The sequence below is a fragment of the Hylobates moloch genome, unplaced genomic scaffold (genome assembly GCF_009828535.3).
Source record: "Hylobates moloch isolate HMO894 unplaced genomic scaffold, HMol_V3 SCAFFOLD_10, whole genome shotgun sequence".
Taxonomy (NCBI): Eukaryota; Metazoa; Chordata; class Mammalia; order Primates; family Hylobatidae; genus Hylobates; species Hylobates moloch.
Window position 1 is genome coordinate 48,014,481 of NW_026652285.1, and position 25,279 is coordinate 48,039,759.

The 25,279-nt window shown below is 37.7% G+C and overlaps 1 protein-coding gene and 1 long non-coding RNA gene across 4 annotated transcripts in view; one reads left to right on the top strand and one right to left on the bottom strand.

Moving 5' to 3' along the window:
* The window catches only part of LOC116475164 (uncharacterized), a 33,121-nt gene extending 30,049 nt beyond the window's left edge, over positions 1–3,072 (top strand). The window contains exons 4-5 of the long non-coding RNA XR_009215126.1: positions 2,689–2,809; positions 3,024–3,072. This is a non-coding gene — a long non-coding RNA (uncharacterized LOC116475164). The remainder of the gene's footprint in view (positions 1–2,688; positions 2,810–3,023) is intronic.
* CARNMT1 (carnosine N-methyltransferase 1) overlaps positions 1–25,279 on the bottom strand; it is a 47,840-nt gene that overhangs the window by 7,706 nt on the left and 14,855 nt on the right. For all 3 annotated transcript variants that reach the window (XM_032164310.2, XM_032164312.2, XM_032164311.2), the window contains exons 4-6: positions 11,089–11,229; positions 9,957–10,135; positions 7,822–7,935 (exon numbers count right to left, since the gene is read on the bottom strand). In XM_032164310.2, coding sequence (XP_032020201.1) covers positions 7,822–7,935; positions 9,957–10,135; positions 11,089–11,229 — 434 coding nt within the window. The remainder of the gene's footprint in view (positions 1–7,821; positions 7,936–9,956; positions 10,136–11,088; positions 11,230–25,279) is intronic.

Below are 25,279 nucleotides of genomic sequence, written 5' to 3' on the forward strand. Positions count from 1 at the left end.
TCTAACATTCAGAGTAAGCACTTGAATATTTATCTCCTTGCAGTCTTTCCTCGATGTACAGTGTATTCCATATACAGTCTTACATCTTATATACTTCATTGGGAACATTTCCCTATTTCATTATTTCTAGAAAATAGTTTTACTGTATGAATGTCTTATGACTGTCCACTCCATTACTGTTAGAAATGTAAGTTCACTCTAAGTTCTTGCTGAGTATGTCTGTCCATTTCATCAGTCTTTAGTCTGCCCATATCTGATTATTTTCCTCTGACAGACTTCTAGAAGCAGGCCAAATTTGGCCTATGGGCTGTAGTTTGCCAACCCCTGACTGAATGTATGAATATTTAAGGTTTTCCCACACATTATTTTATAACATGTTACTGTTTTTCTAGAAGAAAGTTGTATCATTTTACATCCCCACTAACAGAACAAGAGCATATCCCATTTCACTGTACTTACCTAAGCTTTAAGTAAGCAAATTAAAAAACTTAGTGAATATGATAGGTGAAAAATGGTAGCACATTTATATTTATTTACTTGATTAACAGTGAGAATGAACATTTTTTTCTGTATATAGGTTGTTTACATTTATTCTTTTTTTCATTTTTTTACTGAGTGTTGGAGTCTTGCTCTGTCACCCAGGTTGAAGTACGATGGCATAAGCATAGTTCACTGCAGTCTTGAATTTCTGGGCTCCGGTGATCCTCTCACCTCAGCTCCCAAGTAGCTGGGACTACAGGCACAGGCCACTACACCTGGCTAATTTTTAAACATTTTTTTAAGAGATGAAGGGTCTTGCTGTGTTGCCCAGGCTGGTCTAGAAATCCTGGCCTCAAGCGATCTGCCTAGCTTGACCTCAGGAGTTGTCAGGATTACAGGCATGAGCTACGTCATCCAGTTTTTTTATTATTAAAATAACTTGCATATTTATGTTGTACAGCCTATTTCATTGCTGGGTAGTTTTCTCTTTTTTCCCCCTTTAAAGAATTTTTTTAACCTAAAAATATAGTTTGCTGTTGATATGGTTTGGCTTTGTGCCTCCACCCAAATCTCATCTCAAATTATAATCCCACATGGAGGGAGGGACCTGGTGGGAGGTGACTGGATCATGGGGGCAGTTCCCCCCATGCTGTTCTCAGGATACTGAGTTCTTGCAAGATCTGATGCTTTAAAAGTGGCAAATGCAAATTCCTTTGGGGAAAAACACTTTAACCCAGGCCTTAAGAAATCCAAAGTGTGATTTCTCACGAACAATCCCCAATAAAAACTCAAAGTCAACAGCACAGAGAAACAAGGAATCATGAACAAGAACCAAGAAAAGCAAGAGAAAGCAGAAAATGACCTGCAAAGACTTGAGATGTTAGAATTATCAGAAATAATATGCTCAGTATTTTCAAATAAAAGACTATCGGTCAGAAGAAACTATCCAGAGTGCAGCATGGCGAGAAAGATAGCAAGAGAAGTGGTTGAGAGATATGAAAGCTACCATAAGAAGCTATAAAATACATTTGATTGCACTTCCAGAAGAAACAGAGAAAAAGAATGAGGCAGAGGCAGTATGTGAAGAAGTAATGGCTATCGTTACATATTTTAATGCTAAACCTACGATTGGTAAGAGGGGATCCCCCCGCAAAGCTGAGAATTTTTCACAACTGATAAGGTCAATTCATAGACTTAAGAAGCCTAATAAACTGCACAGTATTAAAAAGAAAACTCTACACCTACATGTAATATTAGACCTGCTAAAAACTACAAAGTAAAAATCTTAAAAAAACAGAATACCTTCAGAGGAGCAACATTTTAAAAAGCTGAATTCTCAGCAGCAAAGACAGAAGCAAGAGGCCACTGGGTGTGATATATTCTAAGTGCTGAAAGCTACCTGCCACCTTAGTATCTCATATTGAGTGTTGCATTGGAACTAAAGTTATCAGTATGAACTTATGATTTTGTCTGTATGTTTGTGTGTATGTATGTATGCGTGTGTGTTTAGTTTTTCTTAAGGCCCTCCTTTGATGATTTTTACAGACACGCATGTACATATGATTTTTACAGACGGACATATACATATATTTCCTACCCTGTTTGCCAAAAAGGCCTAGACAAAATACCACTCCAGTGGTAGAAACTAGATTTTCCATTTCTACAAACCATTCCCCATTAAAAGGAACCAGGAATCCTTGGAAATAATGGCTGGTCAGAGAAAGTACAAGATGGGCTTGGAATATCTGGTTGTTTCACAACAGTTCAAGACCAGCCTGGCCAACACAGTGAAACCCCGTCTCCAAACAGTGACAGGGATATGTCGAAAGAACAGGAACTAGCTTAAAGGGGGTTGCCAAACCACTTGCCATATCTGTGACAAGTGGATTTAAACCATTTACCCCTGTAAGGCTCTAAAAGTTCTGGTTAAGAGATAAAGATTGTTTGACTGGATAGTAAAAATGTACTGTATGCTGTTTGTAAGAGACACACCTAAAACATAAAGATTGCCACAAAAAGGCTGAAAAATCTAAAAAGTTAGGCATAAAGATTTGAGACAGAAAAAGATACAAGAAACAATTATTAATTTTAAAATAAGCTTATATAGCGATATTGACGTGCCCACTCCAAGAAATATGACTTGCATCTGTCCAAAACATCTGGAATTCAAACCTCAGTAAGTTTTGTTTTGTTTGTTTGTTTTTTCAGAGGGAGTCTCGCTCTGTCGCCAGGCTGGAGTGAAGTGGCACAATCTCAGATCACTGCAACCTCTGCCTCCCAAGTTCAAGCACTTCTCCTGCCTCAGCCTCCCGAGTAGCTGTGACTACAGGTGTGCGCCACCACACTCAGCTAATTTTTGTATTTTTAGTAGAAACAGGGTTTCACCATGTTGGAGTTGGAGATGGCTTGGGCTGATGGTCACTGCTTGAGCATTTTCCAAAGTTTTTAATTAACCCCCTTCTTTTCTGCCCTACATTTTGCCCCCATTCTATACGAGGACATGCTTTCCTAAATCCTGCTCCTTTCCTATTTACTTTTTCTAGGGAATTAAACTTACGGTCTCCCACCTGAGCATGGAGTGGAACTGGGCATATAAGGTAGGCATCTTGATTATAGAGGAGTCAACTGTTCAATATATACAGATTTTCAAGTTAGGTTTTTCCATTCAGCACCTCATTTTCCAGAGTTATTCGGGTAAGGTGGCTCTCACATGTGTTTTTCTTCGCAAAACTTACCTATCTACCCCAACTTCTAAAAACTGGTACATTATTTTGTCCCCCAATAACACGCCTGCCATTCTTTGTCTATGTGTTTTATATCTTTTTATATTTTTACTACTACTATAATGAGGAAAGGCTGCATGTCTACCTTTTAAAGGGAATCTCATGTTTTAAAAAATTCTAGGCCGGGCACAGTGGCTCACGCCTGTAATCCCAGCACTTTGGGTGGCTGAGGCAGGTGGATCACCTGAGGTCAGGAGTTCAAGACCAGCCTGGCCAACATGGTGAAACCCCATCTCCGCTTAAAATACAAAAAACAGCCAGGCATGGTGGCACACGCCTGTAACCCCAGCTACTTGAGAGGCTGAGGCATGAGAATCACTTGAACCCAGGAGACAGAGGTTGCAGTGAGCCGAGATAGTACCACTGCACTCCAGCCGGGGCGACAGAGTGAGACTCCGTCCAAAAAAAAAAATTCTGTAGCTTCATAATGCTCTAAAATCTGATTTAAGACCTATCTTTCAATACACTTCACAAAGATCTCCTTTGGTACTTTTACCAGATGTAGTTACATTTTAATTCTTCAGATGTAGTTAGATTCATTTTATTAATTCTTCCAGATGTAGCTAAATGCCTGCCCTCCACTACCTGACTCCCAAATTTATCAGTGCATACATACACACACACTTCCTTTTTAGAAGAAATTATAAATAAATGTGTTTAAGGAGTGCTGGTCAGGATGAAAAACTGAAAAAGGGAATTCACAGGCATTCTTTTTTTCTCTGCCAAAATCATAGCCTTACCCAAAGGACATATGCATAATAGTTCCCTTAAAAGGCTTACTAGCTTTCCTTAAACTGGGTAGTGTTAAAGAGTCCATCAAATTCTCCTTAATTAAAGCATTTTGTAAATTAATGATCCCCGCCAAATCTGATTTCATGCAATTTGGGCAACATTTTCATATATAATTTTACCTCCAATGTCACTTGTTCCCAAATGGCTGGCCATTACATTTCCCATTATATATGAATATATTGATGTTCTAGTCTACATAAGCATGGTTAGGGTAAAATCATCCCCAAGAGGTTGATCTCTCACTTTACAGAGTAAATTAAGCCTCCAGGTCTACGTAATTAAAGCCAAAACCATAAGAATGTTATGAATTTACCAATATAGATGGCACTTCATCATGTCTTCGAGACATCTTAGTATGTTCCCTTTTTCAAATTTTGAAACAATACATTCATACATACAGGTAACAGTTATTAATATCCACTGTTTGCCAGGCTTTGTACCAGGTGACTAGGAAGCATTAGATCTTTGCCCTTACGGAGCTTAGAGACTAGCAGTGGAAACAAAAGCATATGGGTGCTAACACCAAACTTAACTATATGTTACAGCAGAGTCTCTTAGAACGTAAGATACACAGAATACTTAACCCAACCCGAAAGGATCACCTGAGCTAAGTGTTTAAGAACACACAGGGACTAACCAAGGGAAAACAGAAGAGAAAGAAAGGGCTAAGTCAAAGGACTGGCACTTGAGGTCAGAGAAGGGGTGGTAAAAAACAATCCTGAGGGTAAAAAACATAATCCTGAAGAGTTTAGGTTTTCCAGAAAGCTAGAATTTCATGCAGGGAGTCTTACAGGAACATATTTGCATGTTAGGAAGGTCACTGATGATTATGTGGAGAAATGAAAAGGGCTGAAGACAACTTGAAGGGAGGGGGGTCCTTAAGGAAACTACTACAGTAATCCTAATGCTAATCCGGGCAAGAAACCATGAAATTGGAGCAATGGTTCTCAACTGGAGATGACTTTGCCAACACCCTCCACTCCCAGAGGGCAACATTTTCCAATATCTAAAGACATTTTGGTTGTCAAAACTGGGAGGTACTACTGGAGTCTTAGAGGCCAGGAAGGCTGTTAACCATCCTACACTATACAGGCCAGACCCCCACTTCCCTCACCACTCCCACTGAAGAATGATCCAGCCCAAATGTCAATACCACAATCGAGAAACTCTGGAATAGAAGGATATTCAAGAGCGATTAAGTAGCTTTAGGAGATACAACTTTTAGACCGACTAGAGACAAACAGCGAGGAAAAAGAGAGGTCCTATTGACTGTTTGTGTCTCCCTGCCTCCAAATTCACATGTTGAAGCCCTAATCCCCAGTGTGGCTTTATTTGAAGGTAGGACTTCTAAGGACGTAATTAAGGTAAATGAGGTCGTAAGGGTGGGGTCCTCATCCAATAGGATTAGTGTCCTTATAAGAAGAGACACCAAAGAGCTCACCCATACTCTCATTCACTCCTTCTCCCTCTATGCACAACCAAAGAAAGGCTATGTGAATACACAGCAAGAGGGTAACCCCTGCAAATCAAAGGAAGAGCCCTCACTAGACACCAACATGGTGAGCACCTGGAATTCCAGTCATCAGAACTGTGAGAAAATAAACTTGTTATTTAAGCCACCCAATCTGTGGTATTGTTATGGTAGCCTGAGTGACCTAATAAAAGGGGTAACAAAAGGCTCCCAGTATTTTTCTTTGGGGGAACCTGAGTAGATGATGAATAGAAAAAATATTGGGAGGCATGGAATCGTTTTGTTTTGGCTTTTTTTTGAGATGGGGTCTCGGGGCATGCTGCCCAGGCTGGTCTTGAGACACAAAGATTTTGAAGTATCTGTGGTACACCCAAGTTGGACATACTGGCTTGGAGCACAAGAGAGATGTCTGGACCAGAGATACTGATTGGGAATCGAAAGAGTAGGAGAAGCCATGAGATTAGGTAGGAGGAATATGGAGTCAAAAATGAGTACATGGCATAAAAAATGAAAAACAGATTAGATGCCCAGAACACACTAACATTTAAAATAAAACCGATTCTGAGACTTTTTTTTTACATTCTTTAACTTATACATACAAAAGATTTATAACTTAATACTTTATAAAGTACTAACCTTCCAAATAACTATTTTTAAGGACTGTGTTTCTCCATTATTACAATTTTCAAAATTGTTTTGAGAATCCATAGTGGAATTAGCTCTCCTTATTGACTTCCTGTTAACCAACATGCTCCATTATTTCTGATGCTCATGACAGATCATAAGTCACACTATAGTACATCTACTCTTATCAAACAGTATACTTATCAGGAGCCAACTTTATGTGCTTCAGGTAGTTACAATTATTGTATTATATAACTTAATATTCATAAACCAATAAAATAAATGTTTTAAAAAAAGCTGTTTCTATGAAAGTCACATGCTCTGGAAATACATAAAACCTTACCGTAACTCAGTAATGGGGGTCAAAAAATTTAATTATGTAAACACAGGGTCATGTTAATGCTAACTTACAAATTAACTGAGGTTAATCAAGAAATTGGCTGTGGGCTTCAAGCCTGTCTTTGCCACATGTAAGCTACAGGATTGTTCTGCTAGTTATTTAACCGAAGACTCTTAAGTTTCTTCAACTATAACATAGTGCCATTTCAATATAGGGCTGCTTTGAGATTCCACAAGGTATTTATAAGGGACCAACATAGTACCTAACCCACAGTAAGCAAATACCCAGTAGGTAATATCTTTCCATTTTTCCTTGGGAAAAATTTCCCAAGGTAACTACTTTTAAAGAAGACTTACAGTTTGGGATATTTATTTTATTATGATTGCATTGTACGGCTGCTTTCATCTGGTCCTAAGGAATTCTTAAGAGAAGTTTGCAAAAGACTTACTACTACCTCCGGGGCTTAGTCCCAAATGGCAAAATTTCTGGCAAATTAAAATCATTAAAAAGAGAGTAGGTGTCAGAAATTAGTCACAAAAATAGACCCACCAGGAAGGCCAAGGGCTCAAAACCATGTACGTTATGTCCTTTTACGTAGTATAATCATCCTTACCTTGAAAACCTTTATGTTCTAGTCGTGATGTCTTTCTGAATGCAGATTATGTATCTCACTAAAGAACACATGTATATCTACCTGGATATTATCATTATACCCCCTTTATTTTAAAAAGGAGTAAAGTGGCAATTTCCTTTAGATTCTGGACTGGAGGAACCATGTTATACTCATCATTTAATTTCTAACATCGAGTAGTAAGTAGAATGCAGTAAAAAAAGATTTTTGCATTAAAAAAATTGTGTTTCTATTCTTTCTTAAACTCAAGGTAATCACAGAAGTTATCACACCTACACTCTTCCCAGTATATGGATGTACTAGGGAGGAAGATTCCACAGGAGAGGTAAAATCTCCCCACTATGCTTCATTATAGAAAGAAAAAGAGAACACTCTCTTCCTAACAGAATGGACCACTGTCTCAGCATGTGGGATGGTGATAATGAGGGAATGATTACCTACCATCAGATCAACAATTAGTATACACTGAAATTACAATGACTGTGAGACTGACCTAAGTGTGAATATACAACTTCTGAGCTTCCACTGCCTTAGGAGGGATCACCACCAGGATGCAGTCTAAAGGAAACTGTAGCGGTTTTAAAACATTTACAACATAATTCTAATGTTCATGAACATTTGAGACTGTGAAGTTAAATGTAATACAGCTGTAAGTACTAAGATTAATATACAAAATTTTAGTAAATACTAAAAAACTTACCTAAATTTATCCAAATTCCACCTGGCTTGAGTATTTTCCATATTGTATCAATATAATCAATTACATTGTGAGCTGTGTCTATGAAGAAACAGGTAGCAATACAGTCCCAGGTATCTAATGAAGAAAAATCATATTACTGCATCTGTTATGTTATTTTGCTTTTTTCTTTTAATTATTTAAATCTGCCAGTTACCTTTTACAGAGTATTAATATTTGACAGAGATTCAGAAGCTAAACTTCTGATCAACATTATAATCAAGGTAACCAAACAGTCACTTATGGGAAATACTGATATCAATAATCTGATTAAGTAATCAATTTGGAAATCATCCCCAATAACACTGATATTATAATCTATTCTCTACATATTATTACCAATGATATTTGCTAAGAGTTTTGTTTATCCTCTATTCAACTTCTAGCCTTCATTTAAAATCATTTAAAACAAAATAATAGTCATTCAAATTTAAACTAGTGTTAACCACCAATTCTGGCAGGTTTCAGAAAGACTGCAGGCACCAGTTGCCAACTGAGGAATGAATGACATCCAAATACCTCAACATCTACCACAACTTCGAATAATTACCAGGGAAAAAGGGGAGCCAGGGGCAGGCAGAAGCAGTGGGTGGGAACCCAGTAGAGAACACCGTTTGCCTCTAGGAGGTATGGTGTCTATACAAATGCTAGTGCAATAAAGGCACTTGATCCCTACCTTCATCATCTGTTCTCTCAAACCTTGCTCTAGAAAAAGGGGACTTTTACTTGCCTAAGTGATGTTTTCCATTATTTCATTCCTTATCCACAACACCTAACATCTTCCATCTCTCCCTTACTTCCTTCAGAGTACAGGTTGTCCCAATCTCAGAGTTCAGAGAAAAATAAACAAAAACTTTCTATGTTTTAAATAAATAAATGAATAAAAACAATCTATGTTGTTGCTATCCCTGCTTTAAGCCCTCCAATGGCTTCCTGTTTCTCTGAGTACAATTTCAAGTCCTTGCTATGGCCTGTCAACAAGTTTGCCTCATCAAACCCTCTCGAAGCTGACCTCTCACCATTGTACCCATTGCTTACTACAGCCTAGCTCCTCCTTGAGCAGAGCAAGCACTCTCTCTACTCCCTGATCCTCTTCCCTTGCCATTCCCCATCTGCAACATTTTCCCTTCAAATATCTCAGTGGTTTGCCTCTGTACTCTTTCAAGGTTCTCTGCTAGATATTTTTTTTTTTTAGTTTCTACTCTTAGAAAGGCTTTCCCTGACAACTCTATATAAAGCAGCAGCCTCTCCCCAGTCACTCTGTAACCCCTCTTCCCTGCCTTATTTTTTCTTCCTTACAATATTGTATTTATTATTGCCTCCCTTTCTCTACTGGAAGTTCTCTGTGGACAGGGATTTTGTTTTGTTCACTGTTCTCTTTTGACACCTAGAACATACCTGGTACTTAGTAGGTGCTCAACAAATACCTATTGACTCAATGATCTTGCTGAACCCTCAGTATTCTATTTTGCTTTCCTTTTAGTGCCAATCTCCCTCTCTTCTTTCCCTATTACCATCTCCCTTTCTCTCCTGCCTAGCTCAGATTTCTTCAACAGTTTGCCAGGCTGAAGTCAACTGTGCAGCGGGACTATAAAAGTCCTCCATGATCTGGAACAAATTTACTTTTCTAGCAATAGCTCCCATTAAATCTCATTAAATCTCCTATTAAATCTTTTCTTCCCCTGCCAGTACAGCTGTGCTGCCATCCCCAATCACCTTATTCATATCTTTGTACTTCTGCCTGCCTCAAATGCTATTCTCTCAACCTTCAAGTCATAGCCTCACTATGAACAGCTTCCTTCTTACACTAATAACCTTTCTTTTTTTTGTATTCATTACTCATTCAAACTTTGTTTACATGGTATCTCTTAGTATTAATGGGCCCAATAGATTCTAAATTTCTTGACTGTAGATATCTTACACTTCTTATTTCCTATTACTGCCTTGTACATGACTTTGAAAACATTCTAAATTGACACCGAAATATGCCTTATGTTCTACCATCAAAATGAATGATCTAAACCTTGGCTTAGGATGAAACTAGCTCATTAAATTTAGAATAAAGGACAAGACTTCTTAAACGCTTGATTTGGACTTACTGCATTCTGAATAAATCTCTTGAAAATCTCCTGCTGTCATAGAGAAGTTAGAACCAGGAGGAAGACTGTGGGGGTCAACATCAGGGAAAAAGATGGGTCGAATCTGATCAGCTGATCTCCGGTTATTGCTAAACTGATGGATCCAAGGATAAAGTTTATATTTATTAATTTCAGAACATCTGCAAAATATGAGTATAAAATCAGGTGTTAACTAAATATTTTACCAAGAAAATCCACTTTAAATACTAAAAATATACTGTTTAATTGAAGATTTGCATATATAATTAATATTTAAAGAGTCACTATTACAGCTTCCCTAATTATCTGAAAATGTACATATACATGTAGATGAGCAACCAATCATGGATTAAAGACAGAAAAAAAAGTAAATTCAGAGATATAAATGTGCTGTTCATTCAAATTTTTAAAAATGTATTTCTAAACTTCAAAACCAAGTAAAACAGTCCAACGAGGTTTTTTTAAATGGTACTGGTTTCAACTAAAACAGTTTGCTATCTATTTTTTGTATAACCCTCTTCTTTTTCCCTTTTTCACCAACCCCCTAAAACTCATACTGCCATCCGAGACAACGTATTATTTAAACAAGGCAGCTACTCAATGTACATCTTCTGGCTTTAAAAATAACAATTGTTTTCCACTGCCTTCCAAAAGAGGCCACAGAAGTTCTGAGAGATCTTTCCAACTCAGTCATGAGAGCATACTTGGCCATTTTATAAAAACTTGATTAAGGAGAAAAAGTTATAATTGCTAAACTAAACTCTTATTTAACTAAAGAAACAAGGAGGTAAAGAAGCTTAAGGAATAAATTTAGAAATACTCCTTCCTGGTTCATACTTAGTCCTGAAGATTTTGTACAGAAATCATTTCATGGAGTGCCCAGTCACTTTCTATAAAGTCACTCACCCATCCTGTTTCAACATTCTAATAACTAGGCAATTGGTTCAAGTGATAATTTGTATAAGTACTTTGATTTTAACATAAGAAACATTTGTGATATATGTAATAATCAAATGCTATGTACTTATCTTCAAATTCAAAATTGTTCAAGAAAATAGGTAAGTCAATCTGATTCTGAGAAATTACTATTTCCAGCAAAAAATAAATTAAATACCTGTTGAGTACAAAGTTGGAAGAAAAGAGCATAAAAAAACTCCATTCATTTCCTTGACAAGCATAACCTAGCATAGCTATTTCCCAGGCCAGTCTTCCTAGTCCAGCACCAGGTACCAGAATATTTACTTTAGAAGGATCCCTGAAATGAAATAAGGCAATTATGTCCAACCCCTCAAAGAAGAAAAGAAAAAGACAAAATCCACATTAACAACTAAAAACTTACTCATTTACTCAATAAGAATAAGCTCACTAAGACTCTGACTTCTCACAATCAAGAAATACTTCTAAATATCAAAAATAAAAGGTATAAGGAATTATTATGTATGTTCTGATATCAGATGAGGGTTTTAGCCCTTAAAAATTATTTTTCAGAAAAAAGGAGTCCCCTTACATCTGAAGACTTATAAAGTCACTCATATTGCTAATAGCTGTCACCCTGAACAACTATCTTAGAAAGACAAATTATTCCAAAGGGATCCCAATTAAATATGAAGAGTTTGAACAAAAGTACTTCATCATATGGGACAAAAAATACAACATAACTTTATTTCTAAATTTTATATGTAACCCAATTGTTTATGTTAGATTAAACAGATGTACAGTTTAATGTGTCGGGTATATCTCTAAATCCGTATATATTTTAGTTGACAGAAGAATTTGGGGGAGGGGATATTTTCATGGGGAAAATGGGAAACGGCCCTCTAATTAAACATACATGATAACAAATATATTACACCAAACCAGAGGTTCACGACCAAACTGATCTCTACCTACCAGCACCACACTGCCATACATATTTCCTTCACGTAAGATCCATCATTCCACTTTCCAACCACTAAAAGCTTTACCAAAACAAGGCTTTTTCTCAGGAATCTTGGCAAATCAATATAATCCCGAGGAAACTAAAATTGTAGTCTTATAAGAAGCCAAAGGAAAATGTATACAATCAGCTAATATCATGTCAAGTAAAAAGAAACTTCACTACTGTATTTCCTAAATTTGGTTCACAAATCAAATCCAATTTCCAAATCTACTCCTACTAATTTTTTTTTATCTTTGGTAACTGTGGCCTTTAAGTTTGGCATGCTCCAAGCAGCAACAGGGTACTTTACTAGTAGCCCATATAACCTTGGCATGTCCCACTTCAAAATAAAAAAGAAAGAACACTATGGGGCTTTTGAAAACTCATAGCTCTAGGACTCTGTGCTATTCCTTATATAAGGGACCTGCCATGATGGCATCCTACTCAGACCTAACGCTCTCTCATTTCTCACTCCCTACCAGACCCACCGAAACCCCTACTCTGCAGAATTACCTTTCTTTTCTCAGTTCCCATCTGTCCAATCATAACATGCATTTCTACTCTTACCCAGCAAGTGGCTGTTCTCAGCTTAGAATTTTTTTTTTTAATTATCTGATCAAACTCATGCAACAGAAAGCAAAAGGATTTGGAAGTAAATTCATATAGCATTTAAATCTTTATATAAAAATAACCAGCAATCAATTTCCAAATGGCTGATGACCCCAGTAAAATATTACCATGCAGGAGTTAGAAATTATGCTACTCTGAAGGGAAAGCTGTGACAATAATGTTAACAATTATTTTGCTAACTTACAGAAAGTTAACTTAATGACTGCTTTTATCAAATTCTCCTTAACTAAACAGAACCATAGAACTCTCTACCTCAACCTAATGGCAGAAAATATATTAACAGTACCTTGTATTAAAACTGCTATTGAAAGGCTACCCATCAAGTCACAGAACAAAGAATATATCAAAGTCCTATCTTAAGAGTTAACAGACACTAATATAAATCTAATTTACTGGCATTATGACAAAGAGGAAGTGGACATGTAAGAAATGCATTAAAACAAACCCTCTAGAACTGAAAAAATGATCAGGAACTATGCAATGAATGGGTAAGATGGAGAAAAATGTTCCCTAAATCTTTGTTCTTAGCTAGATTTTATTCATTTGGTCTTTAGACAAGGGATATTAACAGCATAATGAAAAGTTCCTCTAACTGTGATGTGTAAACTAACGCACTCTAAGTGGGAATTTCTGCTATGAATCCGTATAAAGTCTAGGGCATTTCTTTTTTTTTTTTTTTTTGAGGCGGGCTCTCGCTCTGTCGCCCAGGCTGGAGTGCAGTGGCGCAATCTCGGCTCACTGCAAGCTCCGCCTCCCGGGTTCACACCATTCTCCTGCCTCAGCCTCCCGAGTAGCTGGGACTACAGGCGCCTGCCACCACGCCCGGCTAATTTTTTGTATTTTTAGTAGAGACGGGGTTTCACCGTGTTAGCCAGGATGGTCTGGATCTCCTGACCTCGTGATCCACCCGTCTCGGCCTCCCAAAGTGCTGGGATTACAGGCATGAGCCACCGCGCCCGGCCAAGTCTAGGGCATTTCTATGAGGTCATTTCTGTGGAGAACAAGAAACATAAATCTAATACAGACCTTAATGGTGAGACAACCTTAAACCAGGCTGAATTTTTTTTTTTTTAAAGCAGGAATAGAGACGCATACAATATGTAGCTCAGTAATCAAATGGTGCCTACTTGAGATTCTTAGCGAAAATAAGCAAGCCAACAAGTTTACCTAGTTAATAAGGTCCAAATATGGAGAAGCAGTACATTTACTACAAACGTGACCTCCCTAATAACAGGAGGAAAAGTTTCAACAGTTTATTCAAGACAAACAGGAACGGAGAAGAAGGGATACATCTGTAAGGATATCAAGCCCATGTGTCTAAAGAGGCCATAGATCACATTTCCATCACCCTTTCTGCTCCAGCTTTTTCACCAGCAGTAAACATTACTCTTGACAGAGGTTTCCTTTGTTGCACACAGAACAATCTTTGCACTGCAGTTGTAAATTTTAAAACTCCAACACAAAGTGCTGTCTTGTTGGGTCATTATGACACTTGGCTGACCCCTAGTGGTAGAAGTAAATACAACTTTTAGGTACCTACGGTGGTTCTCTTTGAATCACAGTACAGTACTGTGAAACAGTACAATACAGTAAAAGCCACTAACTACATGTGGCTACTGAACACTTAAAACGTGGCTATTGCAAATTGAGACGTGCTGTAAGTGTAAAATGAACGCCAAATTTAAAGACAGTATAAAAAGGAATGAAAAACATCTCATTAATAATCTTTTATTACATCGAAATTTTCAAAATAAAAATAAAATTGCTTCTTTTAAAAAATATGGCTGCCCTGAGCACACTGCCTGTGGCGTAGCCCTGCTCTGCAGAAGCAGTCAAAAATTTTTTTTTTTAATATGAAAAAAAAATCTAAAGCAAATATGGCAAAATGTCAAGGCTTAACAGAACTAGTATTGAATTTCTTTTTTTTAAATTTGTGAGTCTTGCTCTGTTGCCCAGGCTGGAGTGCAATAGTGCCATCTCGGGTCACTGCAACCTCTGCCTCTCAGGCTCAAACGATCCTCCTGCCTCAGCCTCCCAAGTGGCTGGGACTACAGGTGTGTGCCACCATGCTCAGCTAATTTTTATATTTTTAGAGATGGAGTTTCGCCGTGTTGCCCAGGCTAGTCTTGAACTCCTGGGCTCAAGTAACCTACCTACCTTGGCCTCCCAAAGTGCTGGGATTACAGGCATGAGCCACCACACCCAGCCAAAAATTTTTTATTCGTCATAGAAAATTGACTATAAATCAGGAGTGTTTAGCATCTCCTAACTAACCTCTTCATCAACTCCCAACAAAGAACTCTTTATTTCAGCCAGACAACTTCTCACTGAACCCAGAAAAGACTTTCTTTAGAGCTCTCACCCACGGAAACTCAAATTATTATCTTATTATTATAAATTATCACTTCATCTATATTTCCTAAATATCCCAGGCAAAGTTCCCTGAACTCTCTTCTCTATGCTTTCAATAATTCATTCATACTTCTATTATAGTTTACATACCAAGGTTCTTCACTTCGCGTCATTCACTTAACACAGGTACAGCAACTATGGCTTGCAGGCCAGTCACCTGTCATTGTAAATGAAGTTTTACTGAAGCACAGCCATACTCACTCATCTAAGAATTGTTTATGGCTGCATTCCTACAGCAAGGCGCTAAGCAGTCTCAGGAGAGACAACATTGCCGGCAAAGCCTAAAACATTTACTGTTTGGCACTTCAAGAAAACATTTGCCAACCCCTGATCTAACACAATTCCCCTGAATCTCTTTCATAGCAGTACACAGAGCTTCCTTAACTCACTGCATGATTGTAACATAATTTATCAAAATCTCCTAATAAAGGACATTTATATTGTTTCCAATCTTTCACTATCATAATGTTAAAACAAATACCCTTAGCATGAATAACTCCTTTTTATTTTGAAAAATTTTACTTCCCACACTACACTAATGTAGTGGCATAAATAACTTTCACATGCAGAAATATATGTGTAGAACAGCTTCCCTTAAATTGAACTTCAAGAATCAAGATATGCATTTGTTTTTTGTTTTGTTTTGTTTTGCTATGAGACAGAGTCTCGCTCTGTCGCCCAGGCTAGAGTGCAGTGGCACGATCTTGACTCACTGCAACCTCTACCTCCAGGGTTAAAGCAATTCTCCTGCCTCAGCCTCCCAAATAGCTGAGACTACGGGCCTGTACCACCACACCCAGCTAATTTTTGTATTTTTAGTAGAGACAGGTTTCACCATGTTAGCAAGGCTGGTCTTGAACTCCTGACCTCAGGTGATCCACCTACTTCAGCCTCCCAGTGCTGGGATTACAGGCGTGAGCCACGACGCCTGGCCAAGATATGCATTTGAATTTTGACAAATAAGCCACATTGTTCTACATAATTTTTTGCTAATTTATTCTTCCACCAGCAACATATTTATGTTTCCTCACACCTTCACTAATAGTTATCTTTTAAATCTTTGCAATAAAATAAGTAAAAAATGGCATCTTAACATGGTTTTTATATTTGCATTTCCTTATGAGATTGAGTGTCCTGTATTTCTTTTTATGTGATCTATTTACAGCATTTGTCTACTGGGTTACGAATGCTGAGTGGTTTTTCTACTGTGTTATTCTTCTAGATCTGTAAGCACTTGAAATCTTGGCTTGAAAGAAATATGAGACACATACCTGTCTTTGGTCTAGGAGAACTTTCAGGATGAGGGAGAAATCTATCTTTAGTCTCTAAACTACCACCTGCACTATTTGGCAGTCTACATTTTCTCCAATTTCCTCCATTTTCTTTTTAAAAATGAGTTCTCCTAGCTAAAAGAATATTTTCATGAACTATAATTTACAGTATTTATTTTATCTTAAGTAGAAAAAAAATGCTTCTTTAAAGCTCAGAGTATTTTTTTTCCTAATGCCCAACTATATAAAAGAAAAAACAAATTCAACTAGTTAGTAGTGCATCAGTATCTTTTTGGAGTGTTTGTGTATATATATTAAAATGCAAAGACATAACAGATTTTCCCCCACAAATCACTTCCAAGTCTTCTAAAATTGAATGGGCTAATGAAATTAAGATCTAAAAAATATAGTCCAGCAACTTTTAGACTCAAAAAATGTGATTTTACATGTTAGCCTTCCTTCCAGATAGGATGCAAACTTAAGAATCTATATTTCCTTACATACTATAAGCTTTACAGCACTGAATTCTTATATTTAAATGATTAGACATTCACTTGGAAAATTTTTTTTAAATCTCAATACATACTGATCTGACCATCAGTTAAGAAGAGTTATTACATTATGTTTATGTTCATACGTGAGAAAAAGGTTTAAACCTTAAGCTCATTCTTTAAATTAAAAACATATATATCGTAAATTTCAATGAGCAACTGCTCACTAGTGTTCAAATCCTATTTAAAACAAAAACAAACCAGAGGATATGAAAACAGCATTTCCTTAATTAACAGACTATACAAAAGCAAGTCAATCTGTGGCTTCAAAGCTGCTTGTGCTTGCAAACTCAGGCATATTAAAAACTCTAAACATAGACAAATTGGAGAAACTGATATATGTGTTTCCTTAGGAAAAATATTTTAATGACCACAAATATAGTTAATTCTACACATATTTCATTAAGTATATGATTTTTTTTTTTTTTTTTTTTTTGAGATGGAGTCTCGCTCTGTCACCCAGGCTGGAGTGCAGTGGTGCAATCTTGGCTCACTGCAAGCTCCACCTCCGGGGTTCATGCCATTCTCCTGCCTCAGCCTCCCGAGTTAGCTGGGACTACAGGCGCCCACCACCACGCCTGGCTAATTTTTTGTATTTTTAGTAGAGACGGGGTTTCACTGTGTTAGCCAGGATGATCTCAATCTCCTGACCTCGTGATCCACCCGCCTCGGCCTCCCAAAGTGCTGGGATTACAGGCGTGAGCCACTGCGCCCGGCAAGTATATGATCTTCTATAGGCAGTTCAATTAGAAAAGGCCTTCGGTGAAATTAAAACACACACACACACCCACACACACAATAAAAGGCTAGCTGACATAAATTTGTGTTAACTCGAGCCTGAGTATAAAGACATTAAATTCCCCATGTACTTACTGTGGCATAAACAGAGTCCTAGAAATTTATCTGAAAGACACAAAGTTGACCAGAATTTATCTAGAATCAACCTGGATTCTGAAGGGCTACAATTAATGACCCTTTTCTTCCTTTTTTTTTTTTTTTCTGACGGAGTCTCGCTCTGTCGCTGAGGCTGGAATGCAGTGGCTCGATCTTGGCTCACTGCAACCTCCACCTCCCGGATTCAAGCGATTCTCCTGCCTTGGCCTCCCAGGTAGCTGGGATTACAAGTGCACGCCACCACGCCCAGCAAATTTTTGTATTTTTAGTGGAGACAGGGTTTCACCATGTTGGCCAGGGTGGTCTCGAACTCCTGACCCCAAGTGATCCGCCCACCTCAGCCACCCAAAGTGCTGGGATTACAGGCATGAGCCACCACACCTGGCCTAATGCCCCTTTTCCAGGCTCTAGGGTTTATTTATTCTGGCAAAGCTATGATTTTAATATGGATGCAGCCTTTACTGTGTTTTATTAGGTTTCCTGTTTAGGTTTTTCTGATAGCTCACCTTATCTACTATAAGGAAATCAATCTAAATCCAGTAAGTAAAACAAATAGCATACGAAGAAATGTAACAAAAAAAAGTGTGATAGATATTACATTTCAGTGTATTTCATTTAAAGTTTATATATACCTATCCACTTTTATAACAATTACTTTCAGGAAAGGAAACTGGGTAACTGAGGAACAGTTATGAAGAACGGTTATGGAAAGGAGACTATATATCCCCTGAAACCTTTTAAGTTTTAAATCCTGCAAAATGTTTTACTTATTCAGAACGGTTTTAAATTATTTTTATTTAAAAATAACCTATTAGTACCAAAGGACGAGTTAATTCATCCTTTCCTCACCAGTTTACATTTTGTGAAGTAATAACAATGGAAAAGGAACAGTGTGTGCTAGTTCACTAATTATCTTATAATTATCTAATAATGCCATGCCCTTTTAGTATTGCTGACACTGTTATACTAATGGTATCATACATGATTCTATAATCACTGAGTATAAACAAAGTCATGTTTTAAGTGCCAGAAATGATGTTGATATAAACATTTCACATTCAGCCTCCAACATTCACTCAAACTTTGGTACATTTCTATTAAAAGCCTTGTCAATTAAAACCTACAGATATTCCAGCAACAAGTATTTCGAATTTTGAGGTATACCTGGACTTTATTGAAAGTATTAAACTAGTATCTATTACTTTATAAAGCAGGGCACTGAATATATCGAGAGAGAATACTAGCTAGAAACTTTAAGAATATAACATCTTTTTGGAAACAACGATGTTTATTTAAACGATTATTTACCATGACCAAGTGGAACTTATCCCAGGAATGCAAGGGTAGTTCAACACAAGAAAATCAATTGATGAAATATATCACATTAATGGAAGAAAAAACATATACATCATCTCAACTGATGCAAAAAAGATATTTGACAAAATTCAGCACTCTATCAGAAAAACCTTTAGAAAACTTTAAGAAAATTTGGCTGGGCGTGGTGGCTCACACCTGTAATCCCAGCACTTTGGGAGGCCAAGGTGGGCAGATCACTTGAGGTCGAGTTTGAGATCAGCCTGACCAACATAATGAAACCCTGTCTCTACTGAAAATACAAAAATTAGCTGGGTGTGGTGGTGGGTGCCTGTAATCCCAGCTACTCGGGAGGCTGAGGCAGGAGAATCACTTGAACCTAGGAGGCAGAGGTTGCAGTGAGCCAAGATTGTGCCACTGCACTCCAGCCTGGGTGACAGAGCGAGACCCTGTCTCAAAAAAAAAAAAAAAAAAAAACCCCAAGAAAATTCTTCAACATGATAAAGGGTATTTATGAAAGTCCCACAGCTACTCAATGTTGAAAGACTGAAAGATTTCTCCCTAAGAACAGAAACAAGGAAAAGGCATTCAAATTGGAAAAGAAAAGGTAAAAACTACCTCTTTTTGCATAATGTGATCCACAAAGTATCCCTAAGAAAGCTAACAGAGCTAATAAAGCAAGATTGCAGGGTACAAGATCAACACACAAAAATCAGTTGTGCTTCTACTACATTAGCAACAAAAATTCTGAAAAGTAAATTAAGAAAGCAATTCTATTTATAATAGACATCCCCTAACACAGGGATGTCGAATCTTTTGGCTTCCCTGGGCCACACTGGAAGAATTGTCTTGGGCCACACATAAAATAACACTAAAAACAGCTGATGAGCTTAAAAAAAAAAAAAAAAAAAACCCCATAACGTTTTAAGAAAGTTTACGAATTTATGCTGGACCACATTCAAAGCTGTCCTGGGCCGCATGCAGCCCACTGGCCATGGGTTGGACAAGTTTGATTTAAAAGAATTAAATACATACAAATAAATCTTTATAATTTTTTTTTTCTTGAGACGGAGTCTCACTCTATTGCCCAGGCTGGAGTGCAATGGCACGATCTCAGCTCACTGCAACCTCCGCCTCCTGAGTTCAAGCGATTCTCCTGCTTCAGCCTTCCAAGTAGCTGGAATCACAGGCACACACCACCACGCCCAGCTACATTTTGTATTTTAGTAGAGACAGGGTTTCACCATGTTGGCTAGGCTGGTCTTGAACTCCTGACCTCATGATCTGCCTGCCTCGGCCTCCCAAAGTGCTGGGATTACAGGCATGAGCCACCACGCCTGGCTACATACAAATAAATCTAACCAAAGTGAAAGACCTATACACTGAAAACTACAAAACACTGCTGAGAGAAATTAAAGCTCTAAATAGATGGAAAGACATACCGTGATAATGTGTAAGATCTAACACTGTCAAGACCTCAGTACTACCCAAAGCAATCTATATATTCAGCACAATCCTTAATCAAAATTCCAACAAACTTTTTTGTAGAAATGAAAAAACCTGAAATTCACAAGCATTACAAGAGGTCCCCAAAATAATCTTGAAAAACAACAAAGGAGGCCTCACACTTCCTGACTTTGAAATTTATAAAGCTACGGCAATTAAAACAGTATGTTATGGCATAAGGACAAACACACAGACCAATGAAACAGAATATAGAGTCCAGAAAAAACCCGCATATATGGTCCACTAATTTTCAACGAGTCTACCAAGACCATTCAATCGGGAAAGGACAGTCTTTTTTTTTTTTTTTAACAAATGTACTGGAAAAACTGGATATCCATATGCAAAAGAATAAAGTTGGATTATTACGTTAACCACATATAAAAATCAACTCAAAATTGATCAAAGACCTATACTTGGGAATTAAAACTATAAAAACTTTAGTTTATTTTAAAATTTTTTTCTTTTTAACTTTAGAGATAAGTCTTTGCAATGTTGCCCAGGTTGGGATGCAGTGGCTATTAGAAGTGCAATCACAGCACACAGCACACAACACCCATGAACTCCTGGGCTCAAGCAATCCTCCTGACTCAGGGACTACTGGTGTTTGCCACCATGCCCAACCCAAGTTTTTTTTTTTTTTTTTCGGTGTAAGTAACCCATACCAAGTATTTCTTAATGTTGCAAAGATATTCCTACTATTCTCACGCAGGAAAAATATTAAAATCATCAAACATAAAATAAAAGGTGAGATGCATATGAAACTTCAGAAAGCAGTAATATTCCTACATTGCCATATTTCTAGATATAAGGCTTATGGACAAATAAGTGATTAGTAGAAGCAGCTAATACATGCAAATATATTAGAAATTAAAATCACTTAATGATTCAGTCAGTCAGCACCACCCCTCTCCCCCCCCCCCCAGCCCACTAGTGGCCTAATAAGACTAAGGAGAAATGATTTTTTTCTGGTCATTAATATTACTTTATTGTCTACTATTCCTTTACATACAATGCCTGGCATTCAATAAAAAAAATTAAGAAACATGCGAAGAAGCAAGAAAATGTGGAACTCATTGTTATAAGGAAGCCTTCAAGAAAACAATTGCACAAACAGAATGTAAGACATCAGGTAGGGATTTTAAAATAATCATGAAAAGTACGTTAAAGCACGTAGTGCAAAAGGTAGATCATGTATACAAAGAGGGAATTTGGGTACAGAGAGAGTATATGCATAGGGGTGTGCATGTATATGTAACTGCTAGAAATTTTTTAAAAAATCAAAAAAAGAGTATAAGAGATAAAAAAAACTCTTTTTTTTATCTCTTATTAAAAAAAAAAAAAAAAGAAATTCTTTTTTTTTTTTTTTGAGACAGAGTTTCACTCTTGCTGCCCAGGCTAGAATGGCATGATCTCGGCTCACTGCAACCTCTGCCTCTTGAGTTCAAGGGATTCTCCTGCCTCAGTCTCCCAAGTAGCTGGGATTATAGGCGCCCGCCACCACACCCAGCTAATTTTTTGTATTTTTAGTAGAGACAGGGTTTCACCATGTTGGCCAGGCTGGTCTTGAACTCCTGACCTCAAGTGATCCACTCACCTCAGCCTCCCAAAGTGCTGGGTTTATAGATGTGAGCTATCACCTCAGGCCAAGAACTCTTTCAAAGGACTTATCAGCAGATTAGCATAGTAAATAATCAGTGAAGTTGAAGTTAGGTTAACAGAAATTATCCAAACTATACCATAAAGGGCTGGGAGGAGAAAGAGTGTGTGGAAAGAGTCATGTGAAACCTAAGAGATGACATGAAATGGTTTAATACTTAATATACATGTAACTGGAGTACCAGAAGAGAAAGAAGTAGAGGAAATGATAGAAAAATAATGTGAAGAGACATAGCAAAGAATTTCTGAATTGATGATATAGATCTACCTAAACCCCAAGACATTAGCAAACCCTAACCAAGATAAATACAAAGGAAACCACATTTAAGACACCTCACAGTCAAACTGCTAAATAATAAAGGTGGAGGCAGGGTGGGGAGAATGGAGAGTAACTGCTTAATAGGTATGAGGTTTTATTCCGGGTTGATGAAATGTTTTGGATCTACACAGTGGTGGTAGATGTACAATACTGTGGAAGTACTGAATGTCCCTGAATTATTTAAAATGATTACTTTTGTTTTATGCCATTCACCTCAATAAAAAACTGAGGGAAAAAGACATAAATATATAATTCTCAAAAAAAAACATGTAACATGACCCTTTAACATATGAAAATGTTCAGTTTCACTCATCGTAAGAGAAATGCAAATTAAGACTATGCCAACATACAATTTCCCACCCATCAGGTTGGCAAAAGGTCAAAAGCTTAAAACTACAGTATTTGTCAGGGCTGTGCATAAACAGGCACTTTCATACATTGCCAGTAGACAGACAAAACAATGCAACCCTTATAGAAGAATATAGTAATGACTGTGGCAGACAGACCCTATAGTGGTGCTCTCACGCTCCCTACCTCCTGGTCCCCATGTCTCGCTTCTAACCAACAGAATATGGCAAAGTTGATGAGCTGTCCCTCCTGTGATTGCCATTATTATTGAGACAGGGTCTTGCTCTGTTGCCCAGGCTGGAATGCAGTAATGTTATCAGTGCAACTTTGAACTCCTGGGCTCAAATGATCCCCTTGCCTGGCATCCACCTCCAGAGTAGCCAGGACTATACAAGTGCATGCCACCTCACCTGGCTAATTTTCAAATTTTTAGTAGAGATGAGGTCTCACTACGTTGCCCAAGTTGGTCTTGAATTCCTAGCCTCAAGTGATTCTCTAATCTTGGTCTCTCAAAGTACTGGGATTATAGACATAAGCCTTGACACCCAGCTCTATGACTGTTCAACACTGTAAGATGGTTGACAGCTTGCTTGATCTAGACACCCTCCTTGCTGGCTTGATTTAGTGGTCCTTTTGGGAAAGACAAGGAACTGTGGGTTGCCTCTAGGAGATGAGGCAGGCTTCCAACTGACAAACAGAAAGCAGCTAAGACCCTCAGTCCTACAGCCGCAAAGAAAACAATTCTGCCTCAGTACTATAACTGCAATTAAACAAAATTAAATATGAGTGACAGATTCTTCCCCAGTCAAGTCTCCAGGTGAAAATACAGCCCAGCAGACACCTGGATTGCTGCCTTGTAAGCTCCTGCACAGAAGAACCAGTTAAGCCAAGCCTAGACTCCTGACCCACAGAAACTGAAATCAATGTGTTATGCAGCAATCCCACTTCTAAGAATTCAAATTAAAGACACACTCTCCTGCACACATACCCGATGAAAGGAACTATCTGACAATTTTTCTGCTAGCAAACGTGAGCTTCAAGCTCTTGATGCCAAACACTGTACATCCTTGACTATTTGAGATGTGACTGATTATCACTTATATCTGAGCTCGGAATGTACATTAATATGTTGGGTCAGTTAAGAGCCCAGGTACCGAGGGTCTTCAAGTTTCTGGTTTTTTTTTTTCTTTGAGATAGCCTTGCTCTATTGGCCAGGCTGGAGTTCAGTGGCATGATCTTGGCTCACTGCAATCTCTGCTTCCCGGGTTCAAACAATTCTCCTGCCTGAGACTCCCGAGTAGCTGGAATTACAGGTGTGTATCACCATGCCCAGCTAATTTTTGTATTTTTAGTAGAGATGGGGTTTTGCCATGTTAGCCAGGCTGATCTCGAACTCTTGACCTCAAGTGATCCATCCGGTTTAGCCTAAGTGCTGGGATTACAGGCGTGAGCCACCACGCCTGGACAGGTCTTCAAGTTTTAAGAATTTTTTAAAAATTAGAGCTCCATTTTTCTTCAGAATGATCCATGCCCAAATACAGAACCATATGGACAGTGGGTTACAGAGTTTGCATGGCAAAGTTCAAGTTGTTACACTGTGTTTTTAAAAAATCTTATCTATATGTACTGTTAAATCAGAGACCATCAGATCTACTTATCAGAACCAGGAAGATAGATTCTTCAGAGCTATTTCAACTGATACTTGTTTTCCTCAAAACTTGGTGGACTGTCGGGGAAAGGGCCCCACAATTTTTTGTCTTTGATATTAGCTCCAATTCTCATAAGTATATACAGGCCCTATAATTGCGGCAGAAAAAAATGCATGATGGAAAATTTCCATAATCCACGCACTGAGACCTGAAAAATCATCCTTACTGGGTATAATTTATTATGGTGCAATTAAGTGCCAACTGATATTTCTCACCATGGACTGGTCAGGAACTGCTGCAAAGAAAAATAAACAGATCCTTCTGCATTATTTATATTCTAAAATTTGGTAAGGGGAAATCAGGAGAAATTACTTCTGAAATTATATTATGGATTTTTTAAAAGATTATCAAATAAAGTTATTTTAAAATAAAAATTAAAGTTATACCTCCAATAATATAAAAATACATATGCATAAAGTTATTAATTTTAGCATTATGTATAATTGCTAGATACTGTCAACTACCTAAATAGCCTAATGTAGGAGAAAGTTGGTTGAATAAACTATGATACATCCAAGTAACAGAGTAATCTTCAGCTGGGAAAAAAAAAAAATGACTGAAGATCTCTGTGAACTGATAGCATAGCTACTTCCAGGATACACTAAGTGAAAAAAGCAAGGTACAGAATAAATGTATGGTATATTACCTTTTGTGGATGACGAAAGAGGGTAATTATAAAGAAAAACAAAAAGACCAGGCACAGTGGTTTATGCCTGTAATCCCAATATTTTGGGAGGCAGAGGCAGGAGGATCACTTGAGGCTGGCAGTTCAAGACC